Raw genomic sequence first — 15,561 nt, 5'->3', positions numbered from 1 at the left:
GCTGGGATATACAAGCTTAACTGTGCATAACTCCAAATTTTGTGCTAAATTTTGATCATCATCATGCCTATCTATATTACAATACAGCTCACAGTATACCTTATAAATGCTCGCCTAAGAGAACAGAAGCAAAAGCCTCACTTTTTCACTCAACAGAAATAATTTATCGTGTGCTGCTCCTGGCCAGCACTAGGAGTTGCGAATGGAGAGCAGACACGACAAACCCCTCTGTGGCTCCTCTAACCTCAAGAGATCAGATTCCTCTCTACAAATACCTGAAAGAGGCTCACTGCCCTTCCCCAAATGCTTGCTCCTCACGTGGACCCAAGAAAACTCTCACCAGCCAAGAAGCAGTCACACTATTTATAAACAAAGGTGAAAACGAAGCCCTTGGCACATTCAGGCATCAAGTCAAATACAAACAAGAACTCAAGAAGGAAGCTGCAAAATCATCCTGTCCAGCATTGAAAAGCCAGTGAGCCCGTGGCCACCGGGGAATGTGAGCTAGGATCCCCACCCCCACCCCAGGGCACTTACGAAGTTTAATAAAGTGTGGAGAACACGGAAGTCACCCGTCAGGCCCAAATTCTCTTTGACCTTTAAGATGACCTTGGCTGAGTTAACAGCCTGATGCAGGTGATGATACTCCTTGATCTGCCCAACTCGTTCCTTGATCCAATCCATTTTGTCCTTGGGATCCAGGGCACACATGATCCGGAGGTCAGAAGTAAGGTCGCTGTATTTACTCACAAAGTCTTTGAAGATGGCATCTATTTCCCCAAAGGTGACCTCTCCTGACTTCAGATCCTGATACAGTTTAATAAACTTTTTGATACAAGGATGATACAGATCTTCGTATGCCTCCTCAAGCTCAAGTATTTGCCTTTCCGACTCCTCCCCGGGCTCGCCCAGCGACTCTGCGGCTTCTGCCCAGAAGAGCTGGAAGATGTGGCTGTCCTTTAGCAAGTCTATCTTTCTGGCCATTTCTAGGACTTTGGGGCTCAGGTTGTAATGTGTTGTCCACTTCAAGTCTGAGAAGTTGAGTGACAACCTCACTGTCACGGCTTCATTCAATCTTTTACTGCCGAGGTCTTCCGAATGTCTTTTTCCGATCTCTCCAAAATCCACTTTGAAACCACAAGAGATCAGAAATCAAACCTCTAGTCACAATATCTTTTATTTCGCTTTCCCAGTATTTACTCTCCTCACTGCTCTTAAGGAAACTCAAGTGAACATGCCTGCTGGCAGTTTTTCTCATGAGAATCCATACGTCTTCCCCCGACCCACACCCAGGCTTGTTCATCCATTTTCACAACAAAGAAAGTGCTGTAATTTCTGGGTGAAGATGACAGCTTGAAAACTGTGCCTGCTTTCACTTCTCCCCAAATCCTGCTCCAATGCCAGAATAGAGAGTTTTTAAAAAGTCATAAACTGACAAGGCTGGGAAGAATAGAAGACGAAATCACAGCAACAAAATTTTGGAAGTTGAAAGGTAGATAGGCCACTGGTAAGTGACGTCTTAGGCCTGAGAACGTGGCACCCTAGCCTGCAGTGGGCAAAGTGGGAGGCCAGCCAGGTTTCTATCGCGGAACTCCCTGGAAGTGCTGACACGCACGGGTCACTGGGATTTGGGAGGCGCTGAGGACATAAGGAGGACCGGGTTGGAGGTCTGTTTAAGGGCAGTCAAATGGGCTGATTTCACCCCACCCCCTTCTATACAGCAGGTTGGCGGCTCCGCCTCCACCCTGGCAAGCAGCAGGTGGTGTATCTTCTAGAGGGGATAACACGGAGGGTTCTTGGATTGGAGGTCTCAGGTAGGTGGAAGAAGAAAGGCATATCCAGACTCACACCCTTTCTCAGGAAGCTAAAGTTAAGGAGTAAGAAAGGGGAAGTCACAAGATACAGGAGTAGAGGGAAGGCAGGAGCAGCCTGCGGAAAGCAGGAGGAGCGGATGCTGAGAAGCCTCCAGCCTCTCTTCTTTCTTGACTCCGAGAAACCTGGCAGCCGGGTCCAGAGCCTCCAGGCAGGAGACTGGAGATCTGAGAGCCCAGGAGAGACGACTTAGAGACGCAGGCCGCTAGAAGGCCTGGTCACACACCCTCAGAGCTCTCAGTCAGGTGCCTAGAGCTCTTAATACAAACAGAAAAACAAGAATTTCCAGATGTACGGGGAAAGTCTTTAACATGAACAATAGATATTAAAACATACTGATAGATAAAAGCGACTCGGAGGAAATAGGAAACTATGCAAAAAAAACTTCTAGAATAATCTCAGCAAGCTCAGATACTGCCACCATGAACAAGAACAGGACAGTATAGAAAAAGGACCATTCAAAGGAAAACAGGAGTTCCTGCAAACTAAATATACTGTATGTGAGAAGTGAAATCAAGAATTTAATGGAACGGCTGGAAGGTAGAGTTGAGGAAATTTCTCAGCAAAGCAAAAAACAAAGAGATGGAAAATAGGAGAGAATAATTATGCAAGTTAGATGACTATTCCAAGAGGTCCAATATCCAATTAATGTGAATTCCAGCAAGAGAAAAAATGATCGATTAAATAATTCAAGAGAGTTTTCCAGAGCTCAAGGACCTAGATTTCCAGATAGAAAGACCCACCTAATTATGCCCAATGTAACGGATGGAAAATAGACTCCTACCAAGGTACTTCATTGTGAAATTTCAGAATACGGGGAGACAAAATACCCTCCAGAGCTTCCAGAGAGAAAATACATCACACACAAAGGATCAGTAAGGAGCCAGCCCTGATGGCCTAGTGGTTAAAGTTTGGCATGCTCCGCTTCAGCAGCCCAGGTTCAGTTCCTGGGTGTGGAACCACACCACTCGTCTGTCAGTAGCCATGCTGTGGTGGCGGCTCACATAAGAGAACTAGAAGGACCTACAACTAGAATATACAACTGTGTACCGGGGCTTTGGGCAGGGGGTAAAAAAAAAGAGAGGAAGATTGGCAACAGACTTTAGCTCAGGGCGAATCTTTCCTAGGGGAAAAAAAAAAAGATCGGTGAGGAGAATCACATCAGCTTCCCAAGAGGAACACTGCAGAGACAATGGAGCAACATACCTAAAATCCTGAAGGAAAAGGATTTCCAATCTGCATTCTGTACCTAGCCAAATGATTCATCCAGTGTGAGGGTAGACATGTTCAGACATGCGAGGACTCAAGAATGGAACCTCCTATGCCCCCCTTCTCAGGGAGGTAATAGAGGACATGTTCTACAAAACACAGGAGTGAGAGAGGGCCGTCATGGGATCCAGGAAACAGACTGAAATGAGGAGATAGCCCAAGGAAAGGGGCGACACCAGGACAGAAGGCTCCAGGACCACATCCCCCCAGTTCGAGGGGATTCCTTCTGAAAGAGCAAACTGATCATCCTGTGAGGAAATTCAAACAGTGGGTAAAGAGTTTGGGATTGAATTAAAAATAAATACATTGAAAACAAAGCACAGGACGAGAGTTTTAATTCTAGAGAAAACAAAGTTTGTGCAAGAAATGTAAGACAATCATGGTCTGTTTCATGGCTCGGTTGTGAATAGTGAATTACACTATTACACAGTTGTGATTATTTAAACCCTGAAGAGTGATCTAATTAAAATTATGATGTAATTGGGAGTAAAGGGAGATTGGAAAGGTTATGTGTATAGGGCAGAGACCGGAAAAATTGATTTAAATCCACATCTTCCACAATGGATAATGCTGAAAGCTGAAAAATCAAGGAGATATTTAAGTGTGTTCTTTAGAGGTAAGGAAGTAAATGCGACAAGGTGATGTGTATCACTTTGTTAAAAATTAACACATTAAAGAAAGCCTCCCCTCCAAGTGAAAGTGCTGCTATTGTGATGTGGGTCTTTTTTGTTTGTTTGTTTGTTTGTTTTTGCTGAGGAAGATTCAGCCTGAGCTTAACATCTGTGCCCATCTTCCTCTATTTTGTATGTGGGGTGCCACCACAGCATGGCTTGATGAGCAGTGCGTAGGTCCACCCCCGGCTTTCGAACCTGCAAATCCTGGTCCGCCAAAGTGGAGTCCGAGAACTTAACCAATACGCCACCAGGCTGGCCCCTTGTGATGCATTTTTATTGTCTTCTACTCTGACCCTTCTACCTTTGGGACCCCTCAATTTTGTTTCTTTTAATTCTTAAGAATATTACCTTTGATCTGGTCCTTCACCCTTCCACACAACTTCAGGAGACTGTCAACAGATCTTTTCTCTCTCTTTAGAACTATCAGTTCACTCCTTCTCCAATCCAACAATTCCTTCATATCATGTTTTTTCTCCTGGGGTGAAAGAATTTTTCTCTCTGGAAAAAAAAAAGTAACCCAGTAGAACAAACAAACGTATCCTTTTCCATGGCAACCCATTTCTTCCACCTCCCTCTGAATACGCTCCACCTGCAGGGCGATGAGCAGAGGGGAAAGGAGGGCTGCGGGCACAGCCACTCGATCGAGACGTCCATGTGCTCAGCAGCACAGAACAAAAACAGAACAAGTACTCTGACTTTCTCATTATTTTATTACTTTCCCATTATTTTCCTGAGAATCAGAAACCATCCTGTCAACTTACTGGGAAGAAGGGTCACTCATCATAAAGATGACAAAGATCACCGCTCGACAAAATGCACACGCAAACACAGACATGTCTTATTCTTGTGACTCCTCGCTAGCCTAAAGTCTGTCTCTCAACTCGATACTTACTTAATTGCCAGATTTCGAGAAATTGATTCACGTGCCTCATGATCAGCTCCAGGCGTCCAACTAAAACTGTTCCATTCAGGAGGTCCTCAGTAACCTTCGTGAGCACAGAGTCAGCAGTAGCCATCAACTTCTTTCCGTCCTCTGTAATATTTGCTAGTACTTTCTCATCAGTTCCTGATCAGGTTAAGAACAGAGTCAAAACAGTGGGCGCCCACTTCTCACCTCGTCTCTGTTAAGCGTGAGGATTCCCCACCACCTCTGCCCCCACGTCCACACAACACAGGTGAAGTTACTCGTGTTTCCAGACGTGCTCATCTCTTTACTCAATTCTGCTGTGGCCCAGGAGGTTTAGGAGGTCCCAAATTCATTTCCCAAATGACCTAGTTCACGAAGATGATTCCTCCAATGGCCAAAATCAGCCAAGAGAAATACATTTATCAGGTTTTTAAAACCTGTGCCCCCTTCAGTACACCGAAAATGTTTCTTAAACTATCCATAATCTCCTTTAAAATTCCCCTGTCTTAGAATGCCTGCAGCAGCGGAGTCAGCTGCACCAGGGATGCACTCACACCAGCAAGGGCTATGCGGATGGTTAAGGAGGCATTTGCATAGTGCATGGAAACAGAGAAACATCAGTGTGATGATTTTATATTCTGCATATCTTGGCTATCTTGCAAAATTTTGAACGTGAATTTTAGGTTCAATTTAGAAGGCAGAATTTTTAAATATACTTAATTTAACCACCAGAAGATTTCTCTCCCAGTAATACTGGGTTCATCCAGTATTATTCTGAGAAGACCAAATTTATCTGTGCCATTAAAAACAAATATAGCAGGGGCCGGCCCCGTGACTTGGCGGTTAAGTGCGCGCGCTCCGCTACTGGCGGCCTGGGTTCGGATCCCAGGCGCGCACCGACGCACTGCTTCTCCAGCCATGCTGAGGCCGTGTCCCACATACAGCAACTAGAAGGATGTGCAACTATGACATACAACTATCTACTGGGGTTTTGGGGAGAAAAAGGCAAAAAAAAGGAGGAGGATTGGCAATAGATGTTAGCTCAGGGCCGGTCTTCCTCAGCAAAAAGAGGAGGATGGGCATGGATGTTAGCTCAGTGCTGATCTTCCTCACAAAAAAATAAATAAATAAATAAATCTGGGAAATGATGATAAAGTTAAACATATTTCTTAAAAAAAAAAAAAAAAGAAATGAGCTATCAAAAGGAACCTCAAATGCATATTGCTAAGTGAAAGAAGCCAATTTGAAAAGGCTACAGACTGTATGATTCCAATTCTGTGACATTCTGGAAAAAGCAAAACTATGGTAGAGAGATGAATAGGTGGAGGGAATTTTTAGGGTAGTGAAACTATTCTGTATGATATTGTCATGGCGGGTATGCATCATTATACATTTGTCAAAACCCACAGAACCATACAACACCAAGATAAACCCTAATGTAAACTTTGTACTTTAGTTATTAATAATGTATCAATATTGGTTCATCAGTTGGAACAAATGTACCACACCAAAGCAAGACGTTAATAGAGGAAATTGTGTGTGTTGGGCAGAGGGGTGGTATAAACATGGGAATCTTTGTATTTTCTGCTCAAGTTTTCTGTAAACATAAAACTGCTCTGAAAAATAAGGTCTATTAATTTCAAAAAACACAAATATAATATTTTCAAGTGAGTAGCTTTTAATAATGTACATAAAAGTCCCACATCAATGATCCCTACAACAACCTTGACCTTAGCTTCTTTTCTGGCTGTCCCAGTAATTTCATGAAACTGAGACTCAAAATCATCTAACCTGGAATTTTTAGATCCAAATCCAGTGCTTTTCCACTAAATCTGAACCTAACAACTTAAACATAAACTTGAATATAGCATTTTTAGAGCAAGATGTTATCTCCCCCTCTTTGATCACAAAACACTCGGGGCACAGGGGTGGGGTGGGGCTTTTGGTTGAGGTCATCAATACTGGATTGGACATTTACACTGATCTCAAATAACGGAGAGTGGATTTTAGAGCCAGACACACTTGAGTTTGCATTTTGTGCTTAATACTTATTATCTTTGAGACCCTGGGTAAGTCACATTCCATTCTCCACCTCAATTTCCTCATCTGAAAACTGGGGATCTTAAGGAGGACTTTCAGGATCGCTTCAAGGATGCTATGTCGGCACAGTAGCTAGTGGTTAGGAGGCATTCTACAAATGGTGGCTTTCATTATTAGTTCTTATTTATAATGCAAACTACTCTGAGCCTTCCCGGGCCGTCCACCCAATCTGCTTCCTCCGTCAAAGGCCAACCCATCCTTAACGAGCCTCAGGTCAAACACTCTGCCCCAGGTCAGGAGGCACCAAGCTGACAGAGCAGATACCCCGTAAACATACCATACAACTTAAAGAGGTGCTTGACGTCTGGCCATGTGAGCAGGTGCTTTAAAACCTCATCCAGGTCATCCACAGCTTCGCCGTTGTTTCTCGGCCACGACTTAGTGATCACGGCAGACACAAGGGTGCCAAATTTCTGCAGGTCTCGACGAGAGATTCCCCCAAGGATACTGGTCTGAGACTATAAGAAAATGAACAAAGAGAGGGAAATTTAGGAAGTTTTTTTATTGGTGTGTTTTTAAATAATGGAAGTAAATGACTCACCCAATAGCATGTCAGAAACCTTTTGTGACTAGTTTTACGAAACCTCAAAAAATGCAAAAGAGTAAAATACTTAACTTTTCTTAGGGCATTTCCGTTCCCTGGGTACATTGTCTCCTAAAGTGGTGAACACCAGAGGTGTGGAGATGTGCACACACAACCCACAATCACACCCTTCCTTCTGGCTCACTGCCAGTTTTGACCTTATTCCTGGACACTCATATCATGAGAAACACCAAATATACCGAGCAAACCACGAACGCATGACATACTTCGTATTCCTAAACTGCAGTTCTTTCAAAGGCTGCCTCGAAACAGCACGTACATTTTAATTCTTGGTCCCACCAAGAAACAACATGTTTTCCTTCTTTAGGTTCAAAGTTTTTATAAAAACTTTCAGAAATTAGTAAAAAAATAGAGTTGGGTTAGTTTACAATAGATACTTTCTGATATTTAAAAGGATACAAGAAAGCCTTATCTAGCAACACATAAAAAGAATTATATGCCACATAAAAAGAATTATATGCCATGACCAAGTGGGATCTATCTCAGAGATGAAAGGTTGGTTTAACATAAAAAATCAGTTACTGTAATACATCATATCAATAGAAAAAAAAAAACCACACGATCATCTCAATAGACGAAGAAAAAGCATTTGACAAAATCCAACATCCATTCCTGACCAAAAAACTCTCAGCAAACTAGGAAAAGAAGGGGGCTTCCTCAGTCTGATAAAGGGTGTCTAGAAAAATCCACAGCACAGCTCACATCATACTCAGTGTGAGAGACTGAGAGCTTTCCCCCTGAGACCAGGAACAAGACAAGAATGTCCGCTCTCACCGCTTCTATTCAACACTGTGCTGGTGGTTCTAGCCAGTGAAGTCAGACAAGGAAAAGAAAGAAAAGGCATCCAGATTGGAAAGGGAGAAGTTAAACTACCTCTATTTGCATATGACATGATCTTATACATAGAGACACACACACAGTTGGAGGTTTGTTCCTAAGAGGCAGTGCAGGGCAGAATCCTTTTCCACTTCGCAGAAAACACCCTAAGTGAATTGACAGAATCTTTTCAACTTCATACATTTTTCTTCCATAAATGTTTTGTCAACTTTTGGAGTCTTTTACTGCATACGAAGCAAGTGTTAACACACAACAAACCGGCAGCAGTGATAATAACAAGGGCATTTAGGGGCAGCCTGCCAGATGGCTTCATTCAAGGTCATTGGTGAGGGGGTGTGATTTACGACACGGGGGGAAGCTGTACTAGGGGGAAGATGAGTGGCATTTCAAGGAGTCAGTCGAGGGTACTGGATTTCAGAACCATTCCTCTAGGCTAGGGAGGGGGACACCCAGTGCCCAATCTTTGAGACGGCACAGGGTCTCAGAACCAGCAGATACTTAATAGCCTTTAGCTGCTCCCGTCAGAAGGCAGCTGTGGATCCAAACACGATTCCCAAGTGGGCGACGTTGTTCACCTGGCAGGCTGAGCTCACAGCTTCAATGACACACTTCTCAAAGCATTTCGACACACCGTCTTCTGAGCCTTCAACATCCCAGTGGATGTTGCAGAAGACAGAGATCTGGGAGAGAGGCTGCTCCTGCAAGAAGAGAAGAGGAGGGCTTCAGAGGTTTTGGGTGCTAAGCTCTCAGACTCTATGGAATAAGAACACCGGAGTTATTCTTACTTTCCTGCTATTTTATCAGTTCCCCATTATTTTAACCTTCTTCCCATCCCAGGCTAAGCAAGTCCTCCCTGCCCCACAACCAACAGGCCAACAAGGCTACAATTTAAACAAGAGTCTCTTTTCCCACTTTGCAGAAAAAGCGTCTGGCACAGCAGCTGCAAAAACAGGTAAGTTTTGAAAAATAAGTGATTTTTCCTTGCTTCTGTTTTCCTAAAAAGACTCATTTAACAATTACATAGAAAACTCTCATATCATGTTTTTAAAAACCCTAATTTTCCTAAGGTCACAGGCCTTCATTAAAAATGGGGAGCATTTTATGCTTTCCCCATTTGTCACTGGGTTTAATAAGGCTCCTGTCACCAAGCGGTCACTTGCAGCTACTGCCTATAGGAGAGTTTCCCCTGGCGGCAAGACCCTGTTCCCTCATTCTTCTCTGGAATATCATCTGGAGCCAAACTATTCAGGCTGGATCAGAAACAGAAAGGCAAAGTCACACTTACCCCATGCCCTGTGCACAGTAGGGCTGTCCATTCAAATGCACTATTCAGATTTATTGGTTGTTACTAATGGTCTGGTTTTATCGACTTGCCTTCACCCCCTGAAAAGAATATCCCCCATCTTTCAGTACCTGTTTGAGCCTCCCTTCCATGTCCCCCAGCAAGGACTCCTTCCAGCCATGCTCCACAGGGAAGTTTATTTCCACCAGCCGCCTCCAGACCTGCAAAACCCACAGGAAAGTGACAGCCACTATGACACTAGGAAAAAAAAGCCTTTTTTTACGACACTATGAAAAAACAAAGACTATTATGGGAATACAAAGAGGGTCGGAGCATGAGGACACCTGGGTTCTGGTCCCATCTTTGTCACTGGTGAGCTGTGTCAGTGGCGAGTCAGGGCAACCCACCTGAGCCTCAGAAAACAAAGGGCCCTGAGGACCAGGTAACATTACGGTCCCTCCACCACGTGACTGGAAATCTGAGTGGATTTCCCTCTATTGTTTTATTTCGAAAAATGTCAAACTTACAAAAAATTTGCAAGAATAGCACAGCTACACCCATATACCTTCAACCAGATTCCCCGGTTGTCAACGTTTGACACAACTGCTTTATCTCCATCTCTGTCCTGCTCTCTTCAGTCTCCCTCTAGAAATAGGCATTTTCTCCACCAGACCACTGGAAGGAAAGCTGCAGACATCATGCCAGTTGGCCCCTAGATACTTGGGCAGGCATCTCCTAACAGCAAGGCCCTTCTGCTACACAATCATGGTGCAAATGTCATGCTCAGGAGAGTTCACATGGGTGTGACACTGTTCTCTAGGAGGGGGTCCCTGTCCACATTCCTCCAGTTGTTCACTAATGTCCTGACTGTTTGGGTTCAGGATCCAACCTAGGGACACACACAGCATTTAGTCATCACGTCTCTTTTCTAGAGGAGTTCTCAGCTTTTTTTCTTTCTTTCTTTTATGATGTTGACAACTTGCAAAAGTTCAGGCCGGCCAATCTGTAGACAGTCTCTCCAACTTCTTTGTCTCATAATTCTCCCAAGAGTAGATTCAGATTAAAACATGATTAGGTTGAGCCACACTGAACATGCACTTTTTGCAGGTGAGGCAGGGTCAAATAACAACCCTCCCAGGACTCACCTAGTATCCTGGGGATGCTGTTGTTCCTAAGAGCCTTACACCAGGAGGCCCGTGAGATCCTTGTTCCATCAGGGCTGCCCATCAGGGTCAGGGCTACCCTTGGCTGAAAGCACTCGGCCAGATTTCTCCCCTGTGAAAGTGCTCTTTCCTCCTTTTATTAAAATGTAACCTGTGGTGGGGTACTCTGGATATCTTGTTCACTACTGATTTCAGCATTCCTGGATGGATCTTGCATGAGTCAGTTATTATTACCGTATTACAAAAGGATGGTTTGCTATTGCAATTGTTCCTTCTACACCTATTAGTCGCCATTTCACTATAAAAGAAAAAAAACAGCTTTCCTTTCTCCTTTCCCTTTTTTCCTGCAAACACATGGCTAAAGTATCAATAAATTATAATCCACTCCTAATATTACTCATTTTTACACTCAAATTGTCCCAGATTTGGCTAGTGGGAACCCCTTGAGACTAGCTTCTGTTGCCTTTTTAAAAAATGGAATCATTTTTTTTTTAATTTTATTCATTTATTTTCCCCCCAAAGCCCCAGTAGATAGTTGTATGTCATAGCTGCACATCCTTCTAGTTGCTGTATGTGGGACGTGGCCTCAGCATGGCCGGAGAAGCGGTGCGTTGGTGCGCGCCTGGGATCCGAACCCGGGCCGCCAGTAGCGGAGCGCTCGCACTTAACCGCTAAGCCACGGGGCCAGCCCTGGAATCATTTTAGATTTATGGAAATATTGCAGAGATGGTACTGCGAGTTCCCACATACTGTCAGCCAACTTCCCTCAACGTTAACATCTTACATAGCCATGGTACGGTTGTCAAGGCTGAGGAATGAGCATTGGTAGAGCACCATGTAATAAACCATAGGCTTTACAGATCTGACCTAGGACACCACACTGCATTTAGTCCTGTTTCCTTGTGACACGTTGCCATTTGTCCCCCAGCACTTCCTTCCGTTCTGGCACTACAGGATGTTTTAGGCTGGCCTGGCACTTTTCCTGCCCCACCTCTGGAATCAGCTGTTCCTTCCAGAAGCACAGGTTTCTTTCCATGGGGACTGGTGTTTAGAAGCCATGATGGGGCTGGGCTCTGGGTGTGCTCACGGACCTGGGGTCAGTATCCCCAAGCCCTTTCAGTGGATAGGGCTGGGAACTGCTGTTGTCGCTTTTGACACCATGAGTTCACACTGGGGCCTCCAGCTCCCACCAATCCAGGGGTCTTCTGCACAGTGCCTTCTGCACCGTGAGAAGCCTGGCTGCCATCCGTGCCAGTCCCCGTGTTTATCTGTGCAGTCTCACAGCACCCACACCACAGCTCCAGAGCTGCCACAGCCAGTCCGCTACCGACAACCACATTTCTAAATCAAGTTCAAGATTTACGGACTTTTCTTTGTTTTGACGTTAGACTCTGTCCCTCTGAGGGCGAGTAGTCAGAGTTCTGTGCATTTGCATTAATGATCTTTTCCCCTTTGTGTGGACGGTGACGAGTATGTAACATAGGAGGGCCATCTGCCTCTGCCCACGCAGTCTCAGCTGTGTGGTTTTATGACTACCCCATTCAAGAAGCCCTGGAACAGAACAGCCCATTGAAGTCTGGCTAAATGAGGCAAGAGGGCTGTTTGGTTGGGTTAGTGTCTCCCTTTCTAGAACGGCGTCCTGGCAGCTAGCAAACAGTCTTTAGGAACCTGGGTGGTTCGCCCACCTTGCTCTGAGGTTGACTGGAATCCTGCTGACAGCCTGTTCTCTGGGGCCGGGCTGCCTGAGCGTGGGTCCATCTCCTCTGCTCTCTCTCCATCTCCCCACACCTTGCTTGCTTCCTTTGTAAGATAAAGATTACAGCAGCACCAGCCTCAGAGTGGACACTCACTTACACTTTTCTTCTTCTTATTTGACCATTATTACTGCATTTAACTTAGAATCTTTCTCTCATGTCATTGGACCAACTGTCGTCCTTAACTCATACTTAATGCTTAGGAGATGTTACCATTTGGAATCTTAAAATAATATTTAGTAATTCAACTTTGTTTTGGGGAGATTTAAGTCTATTAGTCTGAAATTTCACATAGCAATTAGAGAAGGCTTTTTGGATCCTCTAATTAAAAGTCACAAGTTGAAATGTGCAACTTTCTATCCTTTTTGTGCACATATTCTATTCTACGTGAGGGATCTGACTGTACAGCAACTTTCGATCTTGATGGAAAATGGGCACAGACATAGAGGCCTGGGTCTGGTTAAGAGGCCGTGAAAAGTCTGGAAAGTAATTGTGAGCCACCGACACTGGTTACACCACCTCAGGTGGATGCAGGAAGGAAAAACCACAGGTTGGTGTATGAAGTGAGTGAGTGTGGAAGGAGCCACTTATCACACATGCATCACTGTCATGTTGGCAACTAGCCAGGAGAACAGCGCCACCTCTAATGAGCATCGGCCTTTGTTTGCCAATCATTTCTCTCAGGGATTCTCCTCAGCGGCAATGGCCTCTCTGGTTTTCAAGAGAACAAGAAGGAAACAGTCTTTCCTTTATAGAAAATGGATGTGTAGGCAACCCTCCAGGACAGGCTCCAGTCCACAAAGCCAGAGGTGTTGCGTTCCACATCTACAGGACCTACCGAATTCTCACGCCAAGGGTAAAGATCATTTTAAGTGGGTTCCATGATCTCCCCAAGACCCTGGAAGCTCAAGAGGTGTAACCTTCACAATTTCTAGGATGTAGGAAGAAAACATTAAGGCACATGAAAAACAGGAGCAGGCATAAAGCTCCCCAGCCTTCAGTACATTCTCCTTCCCAGCCATCATGCGGGATCTCCACGCCGGCCGCCTCCTGAGTCCCTTGTCAGTTCACACCCAAGGAGTCACTGCCGACCCCACGTACCAAATCCAATGGCGTCTCCTTAGCCCTCACCCTCCCCTCCTCCACAGCACTCAATTCTACCTGAGGTCTCTCTTTCTGGAAACCCTCCCTGCCTCCCAACCTTTTTGGGGTGGATTTCTCTTTTCCTCACATTCAGATGCCATTGTGCCTAGTTTCCCTTCCAAACAGCTCTTGCTTTCATCTCTTTCTTCCATTTCCAACATCATAAACCCAACTCACAACCTTGGCACTGAAACAGGCCCCAAATGGCCCTGCCTGCAAGCCACTGCATTGGGAGGAACTTCCCCACAGGATGTGTGGCCGCTGTCCTGCAGCTCCATGTTCAGCGTGGGGACCACTGCCTGCCCTGCCAGGGTGCCCAACCTGACAAGCACTTGCATTCCAGGTCTTGTGGGAGAAGCTGCAGCAGCCCACTCTACAGACGAAGAACCGAGGCTCTGGCAAAGACTAAATACGGGCTGGGTATCCAGCTGTGGCCCCGGCTCTCATGATGTGGACGGGACCCTGTTATGAGAGGTTCGGGGATTCGATCGGAGACGTAAAAGACACTTTCCACTCCAAACAAATGGACTGAAGGTATATTTTATTATATAGAGGATAGTAAAGGCGATAGTCTGCAAACAGATCCAAATAGGTCAAATATTAAGAGGGAAAAAACATCAGCCCGACTGGAAAGGGAAAACACCCACATCGGCTGAAGAGAAATGACACAAATCAACCGGAAAGAGAAACACCAGGTTGACCGAAAAGAGAACACATCAAATCAATTACTTCATATCAAATCAATTACTTCATATCAAATCAATTACTTACAACATCCACGCCCCACTGCCGGGAGAGCCCTGTCAATCAACGCGGCTGGGCAAGGATCACACGTCCTGGGCAAGGTGTCCCTTCCACAGGTGAAACTCTCACTAGGGCTCAGTTTCCAGCAGTTTTTATACCATCAGTAATTTTCAGAGTAAGCAATTACAGAGTTTGCAGAGCAAGCATTTAGTGTTCCCATGCACAAAATGGTTATCAGTGGCGTACGTGCACTGAGCCCCCTGGCTAACATTCCAGCCCAGTAGTTGTGTACGTGCATTGTTCTCTCTGGTTATCGTCCCAGCCTGGCACAGATGGCCAGTCCATCCCGTGCTATGACGCTCCAAGAGCCTTGAAATGTTACAACTTGTAACTCTCTCCATGGGAGAAGGGCCAGTTCCCACCACGCAGAAAGCAGCTTTTATATTTCTTTTTGTGCTGGTGGCTGTAGGTCAACGGAGCGGCCAAACATGGCTGTACTCATGTCAAGACATATTCGGCCCTGGCCGTCTCCATTAACCATAAGACACCATATGCACAGACAATGAACTTTGTACACAAGTACATAAGGCATATCCAAGAATCCAAAATCCAATGACTACAATAATTATAAAACTATCTCACAATAAAGGACCCAAACCCCAAGGTAACCAATCAAATAACCCCTTAGAATATGAAATGTTATTAACTTGATCTTGCAAATCATGTACAGCATCAAAGATAACATTAGATAAGGTAACATTTAGGCCTAACAAACTAGCTTGTAGAAGTCCAGATCAGCCCCCATCATGGAGGGTAGCAGAAGGCAGGGTAATAGAGAAATTATCTTACATTGAGAAGTTGCTTGATGTTTCTGAGACCAAATTTCTCGGCCATTCATAGTCCAGGTTATAGGTCCCATTGGTGTAGAGCAGTTGGTCTAACAGTGCAGGGTCAAAGGTTGTCCTACGGAGATGTTAGTTGGTGTGGAGGTCTGCAGCAGACATGGAGTTGCAGCATAGGATAATGAACACAGCAGGAATATCTGTATGAAGTTTGTTCTCCCAAGTGTCCACTCTTTTCGTGGACCCATTGTGCTAAGCCTGGGTTGTGCGTTGCACGAATCTGCACCAGCTGATTAGCATGAGAATTATGCTTTCGTTATGCAGAAATTAAAGAACTGTGAGCATCAACATGAAATACAGTAACAATCGT

The 15,561-nt window shown here is 44.9% G+C and overlaps 1 protein-coding gene across 8 annotated transcripts in view; it reads right to left on the bottom strand.

Annotated features, from left to right (window-relative positions):
- Positions 1–15,561, bottom strand: part of RNF213 (ring finger protein 213) — a 122,208-nt gene that overhangs the window by 58,400 nt on the left and 48,247 nt on the right. For 7 of the 8 annotated variants that reach the window (XM_058561819.1, XM_058561811.1, XM_058561818.1 and 4 more), the window contains 6 exons: positions 9,677–9,766; positions 8,839–8,961; positions 7,100–7,280; positions 4,708–4,881; positions 4,164–4,313; positions 538–1,127 (listed from right to left, as the gene is read on the bottom strand). In XM_058561819.1, the coding sequence (XP_058417802.1) occupies positions 538–1,127; positions 4,164–4,313; positions 4,708–4,881; positions 7,100–7,280; positions 8,839–8,961; positions 9,677–9,766 (1,308 nt within the window). The remainder of the gene's footprint in view (positions 1–537; positions 1,128–4,163; positions 4,314–4,707; positions 4,882–7,099; positions 7,281–8,838; positions 8,962–9,676; positions 9,767–15,561) is intronic. The other variant, XM_058561813.1, reaches the window with a different exon arrangement.

The sequence above is a fragment of the Diceros bicornis genome, chromosome 18 (genome assembly GCF_020826845.1).
Source record: "Diceros bicornis minor isolate mBicDic1 chromosome 18, mDicBic1.mat.cur, whole genome shotgun sequence".
NCBI classification, from domain to species: domain Eukaryota; kingdom Metazoa; phylum Chordata; class Mammalia; order Perissodactyla; family Rhinocerotidae; genus Diceros; species Diceros bicornis.
The sequence above is the reverse complement of the archived record's forward strand: the minus strand, read 5'-3'. Positions and strand labels throughout refer to the sequence as shown.